The following is a 13,563-nucleotide window of genomic DNA, read 5'->3' as shown; positions in this document are numbered from 1 at the left end:
CTGCGTGGCGAGGGGCTGCCCCACCTCCGCTCGCGGGAAAAGGGGGCGGCGGCGCCCGCCTTGGCTGGCTGGATCGGATCGGCTCCCGGCAGTATATAGAAGAAGCCCTGGCTAGGGGATCCGGCGGCGGCAGCAGCAGCAGCGATCTGGCAATCTCCTCCAGCTCCTGCTTCCTTTCCACTTGGATCAACTCGCCCCCCCCCCCTCACCTGCCAGTTCTGCTGCTTTTGCAAAACTGTCCCGTCTGTCGGTGGGTCGGATCCTGCAACCATCATGTCTCCATCCTCGACGCCCTTCGCCAGCCCATTCGCCAGACCTCGCTGCCTGGCTGCAGCGGCTCCGGCGGGCAAAACCAAACTTACCCATCCGGGCAAAGCCATCTTAGCAGGTAAACAAACCGGAGAAACCTTTTTATATTGTGACTTTGTTGGACGGGGCGGCGGGAGGGGGGGAGTGGATCTGCTCTAAAGTGGATCGGCTCACAAAGCTTGCTGCATTCAATGTTGTTTTTTAAACGTGCCGGGGGGAAAAAATCGCCTTGAACTTCTCTTGCCCCCCCCCCCCAACTGCGCCCCAACCTCTGGGAAAAGTTTGCAACTCAAAACTTCCCTCTTTCAAAAGCGGATTTTGTTAAGAGCTCCTCGTTTGGGGAGGGATCCCTGCTTCTTGATTTGTACCCAAAGTTCTCTTTTGCAAGAGCAAGTCTGGGCTGGTGGAAAGAATCCTGCAAAGATCAGATGGTGCCGCTTTGCGAGGTGTGTGTGTGTGTGTTTGTGCGTCTATTATCTCCCCCCTCCAGCCGCCGCCTTTCCTCTCTTTTTTTGCAACCGGTAGTACATGAAGCAACAAGCCATTCGCGACCCCGCCCCTTCTCGGCTGCTGTTCAGAGCTGATTGGCGGATGGGAATGGGCTGCGCCCCGCGCGAGCCTCTCTGTTGTTGACTAGTTGGCTGGATGCTCAAGTTCCTAGTCCCTGGGGTTTGCTTTGCCTCTTGAGCTATGGGAGTAGCTGCCTTTCTGGGGAAACAGTTAATGGGGCCCTTCTGCAATGGTGTTCCGTTGTGGGTGCGTTCTGCAAAGCGTTCTAGATGACATAACAGCGCATCAACAGTGGATTTAATTCTAATTTATTACTGTACAGTGGTACCTCGGGTTACATATGCTTCAGGTTACAGACGCTTCAGGTTACAGACTCCGCTAACCCAGAAATAGTACCTCGGGTTAAGAACTTTGCTTCAGGATGAGAACAGAAATCGTGCTCCAGGGCGCAGTAGCAGCAGGAGGCCCCGTTAGCTAAAGTGGTGCTTCAGGTTAAGAACAGTTTCAGGTTAAGTACGGACCTCCGGAACGAATTAAGTACTTAACCCGAGGTACCACTGAAGTTGTTCCCTGTGGCTACCATGTTGTCGGTTTCTGGAGTGGCACAGCAAAAGAGTGGACCCCCCACTCTCCCCTAGAACATTTGTGGTGTGAAAAGCTATAGGATTTCACCAGGAAGTTCCAGGACATGGGTAGGCAAACTAAGGCCCTGGGGGCCGGATCCGGCCCAATCGCCTTCTAAATCCGGCCCATGGACGGTCTGGGAATCAGTGTGTTTTTACATGAGTAGAATGTGTCCTTTTATTTAAAATGCATCTCTGGGTTATTTGTGGGGCATAGGAATTCGTTCTCCCCCCTCCCCAAAAAATATAGTTCGGCCCCCCACCAGGTCTGAGGGACAGTGGACCGGTCCCCTGCTGAAAAAGTTTGTTGACCCCTCTTCTAGGATATTCGCTGGTTGGAAAGGAAGTACAGTGGTACCTCGGATTACATACGCTTCAGGTTACAGACTCTGCTAACCCAGAAATATTGCCTCGGGTTAAGAACTTTACTTCAGGATGAGAACAGAAATCGTGCTCCGGCGGCATGGCAGCAGTGGGAGGCCCCATTAGCTAAAGTGGTGCTTCAGGTTAAGAACAGTTTCAGGTTAAGAACGAACCTCCGGAATGAATTAAGTACTTAACCCGAGGTACCACTGTATGTGCAACAGCCCCAAAAGTTTTGCAGGTGCAAATAATATTGATGCATGTCCAATGAAGAGCACCTAATGTTCCCTGGACTTTTAATGCAATGCCTGGTGCTTTGGTTTTGACACCTAAAAATCTGGCTGCTTCCAAAGACTTGTCTTTTCCGTCTCTGCTCAACAACACTGCTTATGGAGGGTCTTCTTCCTGATTGGTGGTTTAAATGACTATTTGTTGGTGCTGGTGCTTGAGGATAATGACAGATGCTTAGCAAAAAAAGTTTTTGTTTTAAAAAAATAGTTCCTAAAGCCATGTTTGTTTCTTTTTAAATTTGATTTTTTATCGATACAACTGAAAAAAGGAAAGAAAGCAAAAATACAAACAAAAATAACACAAAACTTTCTTAACAAAATAATAAAGCGAAAATTGGTCTCAGAACTATAGACCCGACCTCCCGTCTATTCCTTATTTCATTTATGTATTACTTGTTGCCCGTACACACTTTTATAATAATTGAACTAATTTTAAATATATCTTAAGTCTCATGTCTAACTTGAAACTATTACTGAAATTCTTCAAATGCTGCAACAGAATTTAAACTGCTATAATTATATTTCAGATAAACGTTAAAGACCTTCCATTTTGAAACAAATTCTGTTTTGGTTTAGTCTTTATTTTTTCTAAAGCCATGTTTCGAGGGCTAGGTGAGCCTTTGGTCTGATCCCACTCATCTTAGGATGGACTACAGAACTCTTCACAGTTTGGGATCTGTTTACTTGAGAGACTGCCTTCTCCCATGTATTCCCAACTCAACTGCTTTGATTTGAGAAAACTGGCACAGTTACTGGTTCCACATAAAACACCTGCACTTCTGAGAAATCAATATTTTAGTGTGTCAGCACAGGTAGACTTGGAACTCCCTGCCTGTTGACACCAGGCAGACGCCTTCACTACTTTTCCTTTTTTTATTTTCTTTTTAGTGCCTGCAAAAATAAACAGCTATCTGACAGGCAGCCCTGTTTAGCGAAGCTTTTAATATTTGATGAATTATTGTATTTTAATATTTTGCTGGAAGCCACCAGGAGTGGCTGGGGAAACCCAGCCAGGTGGGCAGGGTATAAATAATAATAATAATAATAATAATAATAATAATAATAATAATAATAATGTTTGTTTAGGCAAGCCCATCCAGACATGCAAAATGTGGACATGTATTTTAATCTGCTTTTTAGCATATGGTTCATTTGTAACTATTTTTTAATATTTTAAATAGTTGTGTGTAACTTCTGATGAAATGAAAACGGTTATAAAACATCAAATTATTATATTAAGAAATGCACGATGGAATACAGTTTTTCATAACATAACAGTTTCTTATTAGAGCAACAGCATAATAAAGGAAGAGAACATGAGCAGCTCATATATTCATATGAATGTTTTGGACTGTTGGTAGATCTCTGTCCACCATAAACTGTTATATCCCCTATTAATGCTATCTAAGGCTGTATACATATCATACTTTTAAAAATTCTGGGAGCTGTAGCTTACCCCCAAAGAGCTATAACTCCCAGCACCCTTAACAAACTACAGTTTCCTGGGTGCTGCTTTTTCTAGGTGCTTTAAATATATGGTGTGCGCTCAGCCTAAGCCTATAGAATGACTCCACTTTCTTGAGCCTTTTGTCAATTTTTTTTTTTGGGGGGGGGGCATGGGGAAGATTCCCTGACTCCAGTTTCCTTCCAAATATTAGAATGCATATTTCCCCCCTTAATTTTAGAACAGTTTCCCCCAGTGATCGCTGCTGTGGGGTTTGTGTTTCGGCATTAATCTTGCACCAGCAGCTCTGTAGACAGGGCTGTTTGAACAAGCTGGGCTCTCCCCTTCTTGCAAAGCCAATTGCGAAATATCTGCAAGCGAGCAAGAGCGCATGGCTAGAATTGTTCCAGCGCTTAATTGCATTAAACAGGCTGATCTGCCAGAGAAAGGTAATCAGCTGCCTCCCGGCCGCCAGTCCTCTTAGACTGGCGGGAATTAATTCAGGGCATGCCTTTATCTTGTTAAAAATGCTTCCTATCCAACTCTAGAGCAGCCAAGAACATAGGAGGCAGTCTTGCATCAAACTAGACCACGAGTCTATATTGCTCAGTACTGCCCACACTGGTTGGCAGCAGCTTTCCTGGGATTCAGACAGGAAACATTCCCAAAGTTTGTTGGAGATGCCAAGAAGTGAACCAGGCAGAATTGAAGCAGAATTGAACCTTTCCATTTTTTCCAGACATCTCTCTCCACCATGTCTGCCACCCACATTTCCAATGTGTGCTTGTTTTAAACACTGCACAAAAGCAATCTCTGCGTGATCCTACCTACGGTGGAATCAAATATATAAGCTGGGAGCTGCACCTGAAAGACACTAATTTTTTAAAAATAAAAATGTGTGTTTTATCAGGTTACAGATGCTTCAGGTTACAGACGCTTCAAGTTACAGACTCCGCTAACCCAGAAATAGTACCTCGGGTTAAGAACTTTACCTCAGGACGAGAACAGAAATGAGTTAAAGTGGTGCTTCTGGTTAAGAACAGTTTCAGGTTAAGAACGGACCTCCAGAACGAATTAAGTTCTTAACCCGAGGTACCACTGTAAACGCCCATCCTCCCTGACCATTGGCCATGCTGACCGGGGCTGATGGGCGTTGGAGTCCAACAACTTATGGAAGCGGCGCCATGTTGACTAGCTCTGGTCTACGCTGACTTGCATTGGTTCACCAAAGCTTCAGTCTGTAGCTTTTACCAGCCCTGACTGAAGATGCTTGGAGAATTGTAGGTTGGGACCTGACAGGCAGTGCGTCAAAACTGTCTTGCAGAGAGTTATCCTTTTTCCTTCCGTTCACCTGTCCTAGGATCTGAAAGTACCTTTTTGTCACCAGCCAGACTTCCAATCCCTGGGCTCAGTTGGGAGTGAAAAGTGTAGTATTCTGGCACCTGTCCTTATATTCCCAGATTGCCACTCCATCCCAATTGACTCCTTTTGGCCCCATCTGAACCGTACATTTAAAGCAGTGTCATACCCCGTTCGGCAAACAAATGGTGCAAAATATGCGCAAACTGCACCAATGTAGCTCGTAAGTGTCATGGAGCACAAAAATGCCAACAAACCGGAGAAATAAAATTGCACCCCAACCCCGCCTACCCTTTGCCCTCCCCCCACTCCTGATCAACCTCCCTCGCTTTGCCCCACCCTCCTTGCCAATCTCCCACAACTCACCCAAGCCCCTCCCCTCTTCCTCAAGCCCCTCCTTCTCCAAGCTCCTCCCTTTTTAAAGGCAGCGGGAGGCCCTTCGCAAGGCCTCTCTCCCCTTTGTTAAACCTCACGTTTGCCAAAGGAGGAGAGACACCTCCATTAAACAGCTTGCCTGGACCAGCCAGCTGTTCCCCACCGTGCAGTTGCTGTGGCTGCAGAGCGTGACGACATCCTACATCTTTTATGTATATAGGAAGATAAACGGTCACAAAACCCAAAGACGTTTTGACCTTGGTCTTCTGCAGGGGTCTCCGTGCTGCCTACTTGACAACTGATTGCATTCTTTTGCTTAGGATATAAATAGACGTGTGTTGCTTTTTTCTCGTCTGTCTTTAAACTCATTCATTTTTGGGGGGGGGGGTATGAATTCACATTAGTTTGCCACTGCTTTTTTTGATCCCAATCTTTTTAGCACACCCTGCCACTGGGTCAAGACTTTCCTTGCCACCACCAACATATTTGCTTGGCTCTTAAATTTCTCTGTCCCGGGGAGGTAGCGGTTAAAACCAGTTCCCTTTTTGGAGAGGCCTTGGTGGTTTTATTCTGTGAGCACACACAGGTTTGAAATGATCCATCACCCTCCCTCGCATTTGTGGGCACCTCTTCCTGACAGCTGGCTGACGTTGCCAGCATGTACCCTTCATTTTTCAGTTTGAAAGGTTGCGCGCTCTGAATACGGAAAAAGGGTGTTCGTCTCCATGCCCAGAACACTCTAAAAGAGCGATTCTGACGAGAGAGCATTTTTACAAATCTTGTTTCGTGTGTCTTTGCAAAATTTTTGAATAGTTTTGAGCGATGAAGGGTATGAGAGCACGTGGGGGCAGAGAGAGTGGGGGGCTTCCTAGAGGTAAGAAAGGGAGACCCTTTTAAGGTGTGGGCTTTGTGTAGGTAGGCAGGCGATCCGGCAACATGGATGTAACAAAGGCTTGATTGTGGCCGTGAAAAGAACAAAGGCTGTCTTGAAAAGCTGGGTGGTTTTTTTCCACACAGACTAGTCCGGTGGAATTCAGATTTTTCAGCTGCCAAGGAATTCTATTAATGTCGATCCATCTGTCAAGGATGGTTTGCATATTGCGGAGGATTCTGGGATGTGAGCAGAATGTGTATCCCCCAAACACATGGGAGTCTCTTGGGTATTCCCTTTGCTTGCGCAAACAGCGCATCATTGAGTGCTCCCAGCATGCAGCCATAGCTGTTCTTTATAGAGGACCATGGGTTGTGGTGAACCAACAGCGTCCTTTGGGACAATCCATCTGCCGATAACAGTAATCCTATGAAAAGGCCTGGTAGATCAACCATTACTTGCAGTGCTGCGGGCAGCGGGGGGCAATTTGCAATTTAATGAGGCTACAACTCAAACCTGCATGTCAACTGAACTCTTCTCTGAATTTTTGCAGTGCAAATCTCCAGCCAAATAGTATGTACATATTAGGGGAAAGTCTGCACGAAAACGCATGTATTGGGGAAACTTAACATATACAAGTGCTTTATACTGGGGGGAAACGGCTCGCAAAAATTCTGTACGTTGGGGCGAACAGCCTACGAAAAGTGTGTTTCGTTAGGAGAAATTTGCACTAAGATTGGCTGGTGAATTTTCACGAGATTTTTTATTTTATTTTTTTAAGTTGCTAATTGCTGCAAAAATTAGGAGAACTGAATCTGAGTGAAAAATGGAGAGGGAACTGAAATTGACTGATGTATCCATTCCCTACTGCCAAGCCTGATTTGCTTGTAAACTCTTGAGTCAGTGTATCATGTTAAGTGAGCCAATGCTTTGGAAGATCCAATGCTTTGCTTCCTGAAGGTCTTAGATCATCCGGGTTCCTTCTTTCCCTTCCTCCTCATCGCCAAAGGATGATACATTTGGCACCAGCTTGGCTGCAGGAGTTGCTGGAAGGAGGTGTACAAGGCGTCATCCAACCATCTTATGGACTCCATTCCAGATTTGTGCAGAGTTTACTCCTTAGCCTTTTCTTCTCCTGAAGATATCCTGCAAGGCAGTGGAAGTTTAGGATCAGAGCTTTCCGTCCCCTAGATGGGCTATCTGCCGAGTTTAAGTGCCCCATATTATATGATATATATTATATGATATTTTGGGGTGAGATTGTCTTATTTGGTGTTTCCTTTTGTTGCCGTTCAGTCGTGTCCAACTTTCCGTGACCCCCTGGACCAGAGCACGCCAGGCACTCCTGTCTTCCACTGCCTCCCGCAGTTTGGTCAAACTCATGCTGGTAGCTTCGAGAACACTGTCCAAACGTCTCATCCTCTGTCGTCCCCTTCTCCTTGTGCCCTCCATCTTTCCCAACATCAGGGTCTTTTCCAGGGAGTCTTCTCTTCTCATGAGGTGGCCAAAGTCTTGGAGCCTCAGCTTCACGATCTGTCCTTCCAGTGAGCACTCAGGGCTGATTTATTTAAGAATGGATAGGTTTGATCTTCTTGCAGTCCACGGGATTCTCAAGAGCAGGGGTAGGCAACCTAAGGCCCCGTCCAGGAATCAGCGTGTTTTTACATGAGTAGAATGTGTCCTTTTATATGAAATGCATCTCTGGGTTATTTGTGGTGCCTGCCTGGTGTTTTTACATGAGTAGAATGTGTGCTTTTATTTCAAATGCATCTCTGGGTTATTTGTGGGGCATAGGAATTCGTTCATCCCCCCCCCCAAAAAAATATAGTCCGGCCCACCACATGGTCTGAGGGACGGTGGACCGGCCCACAGCTGAAAAAGGTTGCTGACCCCTGCTCAAGAGCATAGCTGTCAACTTTTCCCTTTTCTTGCGAGGAATCCTATTCGGAATAAGGGAATTTCCCTTAAAAAAAGGAAAACGTTGACAGCTATGCTCAAGAGTCTCCTCCAGCACCATAATTCAAAAGCATCAATTCTTCGGCTGTCAGCCTTCTTTATGGTCCAGTTCTCACTTCCACACACTTTCCTTTTATTTAGATGTAATGTTTTCTTGCACTTTACAGCACTGTACGGGTTGCAAATAAATCACGCTAGTTGCTGGGGAACACTAGAGAGAAAGGGTGGTTGCTCTGATACTCCTGTCTGTGGGATCCTTATTTGCATTTGGTTGGTCACTGTGAGATCTTGGACCGATCCAATTCTCTTCTTCTGAGGATTCAAGGCTTTAGCCATCAAGTCGGAATCCATAAAAGCAGCCTGGAGCTTTTTCGCATCCTTTGTCTGAAATGCTAGAAAAACCCCTTTGTCATACTTGCTAATGCATTTCCCCCCCTTCTTAATAGCAAAGAGATTGTGCAAGCGAGAGACACATGAAGCACAGGTCAGTTCCTGTAAAACGAGGGACAGAACAGGTTGCTTCACCCTCCCGGTGTTATCTTCTGCGATTGTTGACCCACCATGTTTACCAGTCCAGTTTTCTGTGCAAACTGTGCTCAGAAGAAGGCTGCTGTTTCGTACATTCCAGTATTTTCCACTCTTGCCTCCCTGCATTGTGTTCTGGGCGTAAGAGTCTCTTTTACCATTGGACTGTAGCATCTTAAATGACAGGCCCCAGGACTTGCTGGAAAGGAGAGATGTTGGCAGGGGCTTGGAATCGGTTGCCTTGATGAGCTGACTCGGCGCTGCAAATGAAGAATTCTCCCGTCTGATTTATAGCAAAGGCGTCTGATTAGATTGGAGTGTCATCCCCCTCCTTCTGCCCCACTCTCCCAAGTGTTTGATGGATATCAACCTTGCACGCTTACATTTTTTTATTTCAAAGTCTTGATTGATAGCAGGGCTGGGGGAATGTTTTCAGCTTGAGGGCCTCGTTCGCTTTTAGGCAAGCTTTCGGGGACCGCATGCTGGAGGTAGACAGAGGAAAAAGCGGGAGAAGCGTTTGGAAGTGAATCGTAGAATATTAGAATTGTAGAGTTGGAAAGGATCCCAAAGGTCATCTAGTCCAACCCCCTTCAATGCAGGAATTTCAGCTAAAGCATCAATGATCCACAGAGCTGGTGTGTATGTGTGTGTGTTCTCTGCAGTGTGGGAAAGGTGCTCATTCTTCTTATTGTTAGCAGATTTGTTTAAATTACCAGATGCAGTCTGGGGAGAAAAGTCCTGTTGGCATTCTACTGAAGAAATCAAACAAAAACAGCGTATAATTTGAGAGGAAAGGAAGTGAGAGGTTCCGTTTTTTGTAAATGTAATCTTTATTGAGTTTTAATATGAACATTTATCTAAACATGTCTGTCGTCCAAACTTCAAGTACAGGTTTTCCCAATTCACTCACGTTAAACCCCCCTCACCAAGAAAGCCAACAAATGCAAGCATACCCCAAAATATACTACTCTATGTAAATTCAACAAGGCTTTGTCTTTCTTAGTTCAGGCCTTGTGCATAGCAGGGAGGGATTCAACCAAACATACAGAGGGAAAACTACCTTAGAACGGCGCAGCCAATGAGAGCGCAGTACTGGCTCAGTGAGGATCAAGCCGCTCTGCCTGGTTGTTAACCAACACCTCCACTGCCCCTCCCCTTGCTAGTTGACTTTTGCGTTAATATGATTAACCCTTAAGTTACACACTGAATGATCCCTGCTGTTGCACAGCTACATGACTTCCTTGAGGACCAAGTCCTGGAATTGAAAATGGGTTCGGGGGCAAATTGCAGGCTTAATTTAAGCCCCAGCTTGGCCGACAGCCCACAAACAACAACAGGCCAGCCAGCTTTGAAGTGCCTGCCTGTACGTGACTTGTCAACGCTCTCTCTTTCACCTCCCCCATCCTTTCAAAGTTACCTGGTTAGTTTTTCCTGCTGGCCGTTCTCCAGCCAAACTGCTTGGAGCCAGCTTGCAAAATGGAACTTATAAAAAGAAATTGCAGTGAAACAGCACTGCAATAAAGGAGATAAAATCGCAGAATTGGAGGATCAAATAGCCGGCATGAAACTACTTATAGAAAACAAAGACAAAAGTTAAAAAAGCTTTCCCCCCCCGCCCCCCTGGTTCTGGAACAAAACGAAGGTCATAGTGATGACCACCAATATCCTTAAAAGAGGACTTGACAAATTCTTGGGAGAGGGAGGCAATCAATGGCTTCTAGCCAAGATGGCCGCGCACTATATCCTCTGCATGCCTCTGAATACCAGTTTCTGGCAAACACAAGTTGGGTGAGTTTCTATGGCATTCAGGTCCTGGTTGTGGACTTCCTATTGGTTGCTGTGAGAACTGGATGCTGGATCCAGCAGGGCCACAACAGAGGAGGCCCCGTTGTCCTTATACTTATCTCTTTGCTTCCCGTCAGCAGCTGCTGGTGCCTTGATTTCATAGGATCAGGGCCAGTCCCTGGGTTTTTGGGGGGTGCTAGATTCCTCACTGCTGGCAGGTGAGATTAGGAAGGTAAGAATGGTTGCCATGTCCTCTCTTTACAGGTACAGTCGTACCTTGGTTCTCAAACGGGTTAGTTGCCGAACAAATCTTCTCCTGAACGCCGCAAACCCAGAAGTTCCAGTTTGTGAGTGTTTTTCGGAATCCGAACTTGCGACGCGGCTACTGCTTGAGCGCAGGAAGCTCCTGCAGCCAATCAGAAGCCGCGCCTTGGTTTTCGAACAGTTTCGGGAGTCGCACGTACTAAGTTCGAGAACCAAGGTACGACTGTGTTGTTGTTCTGTCCTGGGCCTGTTGTTGTTCAATGGCTTTTGTAAATGACTTTGGCGAAGCAACTGAGGGAATGCTCATCACATTTGCAGATGGCACCAAACTGGGAGGGGCAGCTGATGCTGCAGAAGACGGAATCGGGATTCAAAGATGACCTGAACTGATTGGAGAACTGGGCACAAACTTGGAAAATTTCAGTAGGGACAGCTTTAGGTTCTACACACACAGGCAGGAAGAGCCAGCTGCACGATTCTAAGATGGGGGACGCCTTGCTAGCCAGTGAAAAGGATTTTGGGGTCTTGGTAGACCTCAAGCATAACACGAGCCAACAGTGTGATGCAGCAGCAAAAAACCCAATGCTATCCTATGCTGCATCAATAGAAGTACAGTGGTACCTCAGGATCCGTTCTGGAGCCCTGTTCGCATCCTGAATAGAACATAAGATGTAACTGTTAAGTTGTGGGTGAACATATCAGACAACACAGCGATTCTTCAGACACCTCTTGTTTATTCACAGGCCAGAACAGAACTGAGCTGAAGGGTTCAGCCAGCCTGCTTATATAGAGCTCCACTACAAAGCAACAGTAACCACTTTCTGTAACTATCCAATCACTGAATGTCACTTTCAATTCCTTATTTGCATATGTAGACCTGAGTGAAAACTATCTACAGTATCCACCTGCTGGCCCAGGATGAGAACTTCAGTACATAACAGTGACTGCGCGTCTGCGCTTGCGCGGGTCGCGTTTCGTCGCTTCCGCGCATGCACGTGACGTCATTTTGACCGTCTGCGCATGGGCGAGCGGCGAAACCCAGAAGTAACGCGCTCCGTTACTTCCGGGACGCCGCGGAGCGCCACCCGAAAATACTTATCCTGAAGCATATTTATCCCAAAGTATGACTGTATAGTGGTCCCAATTGAGGGAAGTAATAGTACCTCTCTATTCTGCCTTGGTCAGACCACACCTGGACTGCTGTGTCCTGCGCTGGGTGACATCATTTAAGAAGGATATTGAGAAGCTAGCACATGTGGAGAGGAGGGCGACCAAGAATATCAAGGGTCTGGAAACCAAGCCTTATGAGGAACAGTTGAGGGAGTTGGGTGTGTTTAGCCTGGAAAATTGGAGACTGAGAGGAGATATGGTAGCCAGCTTCAGATATCTCAAGGGCTGCCAGGTGAAGGATGAAGCAAGCTTGTTTTCTCCTGCTCTGGAGGGTAGGATCGAGAACGATGGATTTGAGTTACAAGAAAGGAGATTGCGATGAAATAGCAGGAAGAACTTTCCGGCAGTAAGAGCTGATAGATAGTGATATGGACTCCTGGTCTCCTCTTAATGGGAGGTTTTCAAGCAGAAGTTGGGATGCTTTAGTTGAGATTCCTGCATTGCAAGGTAAAGGGACCCCTGACCATTAGGTCCAGTCGTGGCCGACTCTGGGATTGCGGTGCTCATCTCACTTTATTGGCCGAGGGAGCCGGCGTACAGCTTCCGGGTCATGTGGCCAGCATGACTAAGCCGCTTCTGGCGAACCAGAGCAGCGCACGGAAACGCCGTTTACCTTCCCGCCGGAGTGGTACCTATTTATCTACTTGCACTTTGAGGTGCTTTCGAACTGCTAGGTTGGCAGGTGCTGGGACTGAGCAACGGGAGCTCACCCCGTCGCGGGGATTCGAACCGCTGACCTTCTGATCGGCAAGTCCTAGGCTCTGTGGTTTAACCCACAGCGCCACCCGCGTCCCGGGTCAACCTTAGGGTCCCTTCAACTCTATGGTTCTGTGACCCAATGGCCGGACTCGGAATAAGGCAGCTTTCTACAGTCCCCTTCAAATCTGCCCCCAGTTGTGCTGCTTTTTCCTCCTAGACATTGGTTTTTGCCTCTGTTTTTCTGGTTTTGCCTCGGTCTGCTGAATTGGCAGTTCGAGAAGCTTCTGCTCGGGGAAGGAAAGCCATCATCTGCAGAACAAACAAAACGACCGGGTGAGCAGAGAACCGCCTGTGATCAGAGCAGCTAAAAAAATAAAATAAATTGAACTGCCTGGCACAATGCCCAGTCCTTAGGAGCAGACCTCCCCTTTCCTGGTATATGTCTGAGCCATTTAAGACCATGAAGACCCTGAGTGGCCCAATAATAATAATAATAATTTATTAATTATACCCCGCCCATCTGGCTGGGCTTCCCCAGCCACTCTGGGTGGCTTCCAACAAAATATTAAAATACAGTAATGCATCAAACATTAAAAGCTTCCCTAAACAGGGCTGCCTTCAGATGTCTTCTAAAAGTCTGGTAGTTGTTTATCTCTTTGACATCTGATGGGAGGGCGTTCCACAGGGCGGGTGCCACTACCAAGAAGGCCCTCTGCCTGGTTCCCTGTAACTTGGCTTCTCGCAGTGAGGGAACCGCCAGAAGGCCCTCGGCGCTGGACCTCAGTGTCTGGGCAGAACGATTGGGGTGGAGACGCTCCTTCGGGTATACTGGACTGAGGCCGTTTAGGGCTTTAAAGGTCAGCACCAACACTTTGAATTGTGCTCGGAAACGTACTGGGAGTCCAGCATTCTGTTCTTACAGTGGCCAACTAGAAGCCCTGGGGAAGTCTGCAAGCACAATAGCTCTCTCCCCCTCTGGTAACTTCCATCCACTGGGGAGGCAGAGACATCATGACCAAG

General features: G+C 46.8%; 1 protein-coding gene across 1 annotated transcript in view; it reads left to right on the top strand.

The window, feature by feature from the left end:
* Positions 1 to 30: 30 nt before the first annotated feature.
* Positions 31 to 13,563, top strand: part of SLC25A1 (solute carrier family 25 member 1) — a 51,122-nt gene continuing 37,589 nt past the window's right edge. Inside the window, exon 1 of the mRNA XM_028709803.2 lies at positions 31 to 388. Coding sequence (XP_028565636.1) covers positions 274 to 388 — 115 coding nt within the window. The 5' untranslated portion in view covers positions 31 to 273. The remainder of the gene's footprint in view (positions 389 to 13,563) is intronic.

This window comes from Podarcis muralis, chromosome 16 (assembly GCF_964188315.1).
Source record: "Podarcis muralis chromosome 16, rPodMur119.hap1.1, whole genome shotgun sequence".
Lineage (NCBI taxonomy): Eukaryota > Metazoa > Chordata > Lepidosauria > Squamata > Lacertidae > Podarcis > Podarcis muralis.
This window is presented reverse-complemented; position numbering and strand designations above follow the sequence as displayed.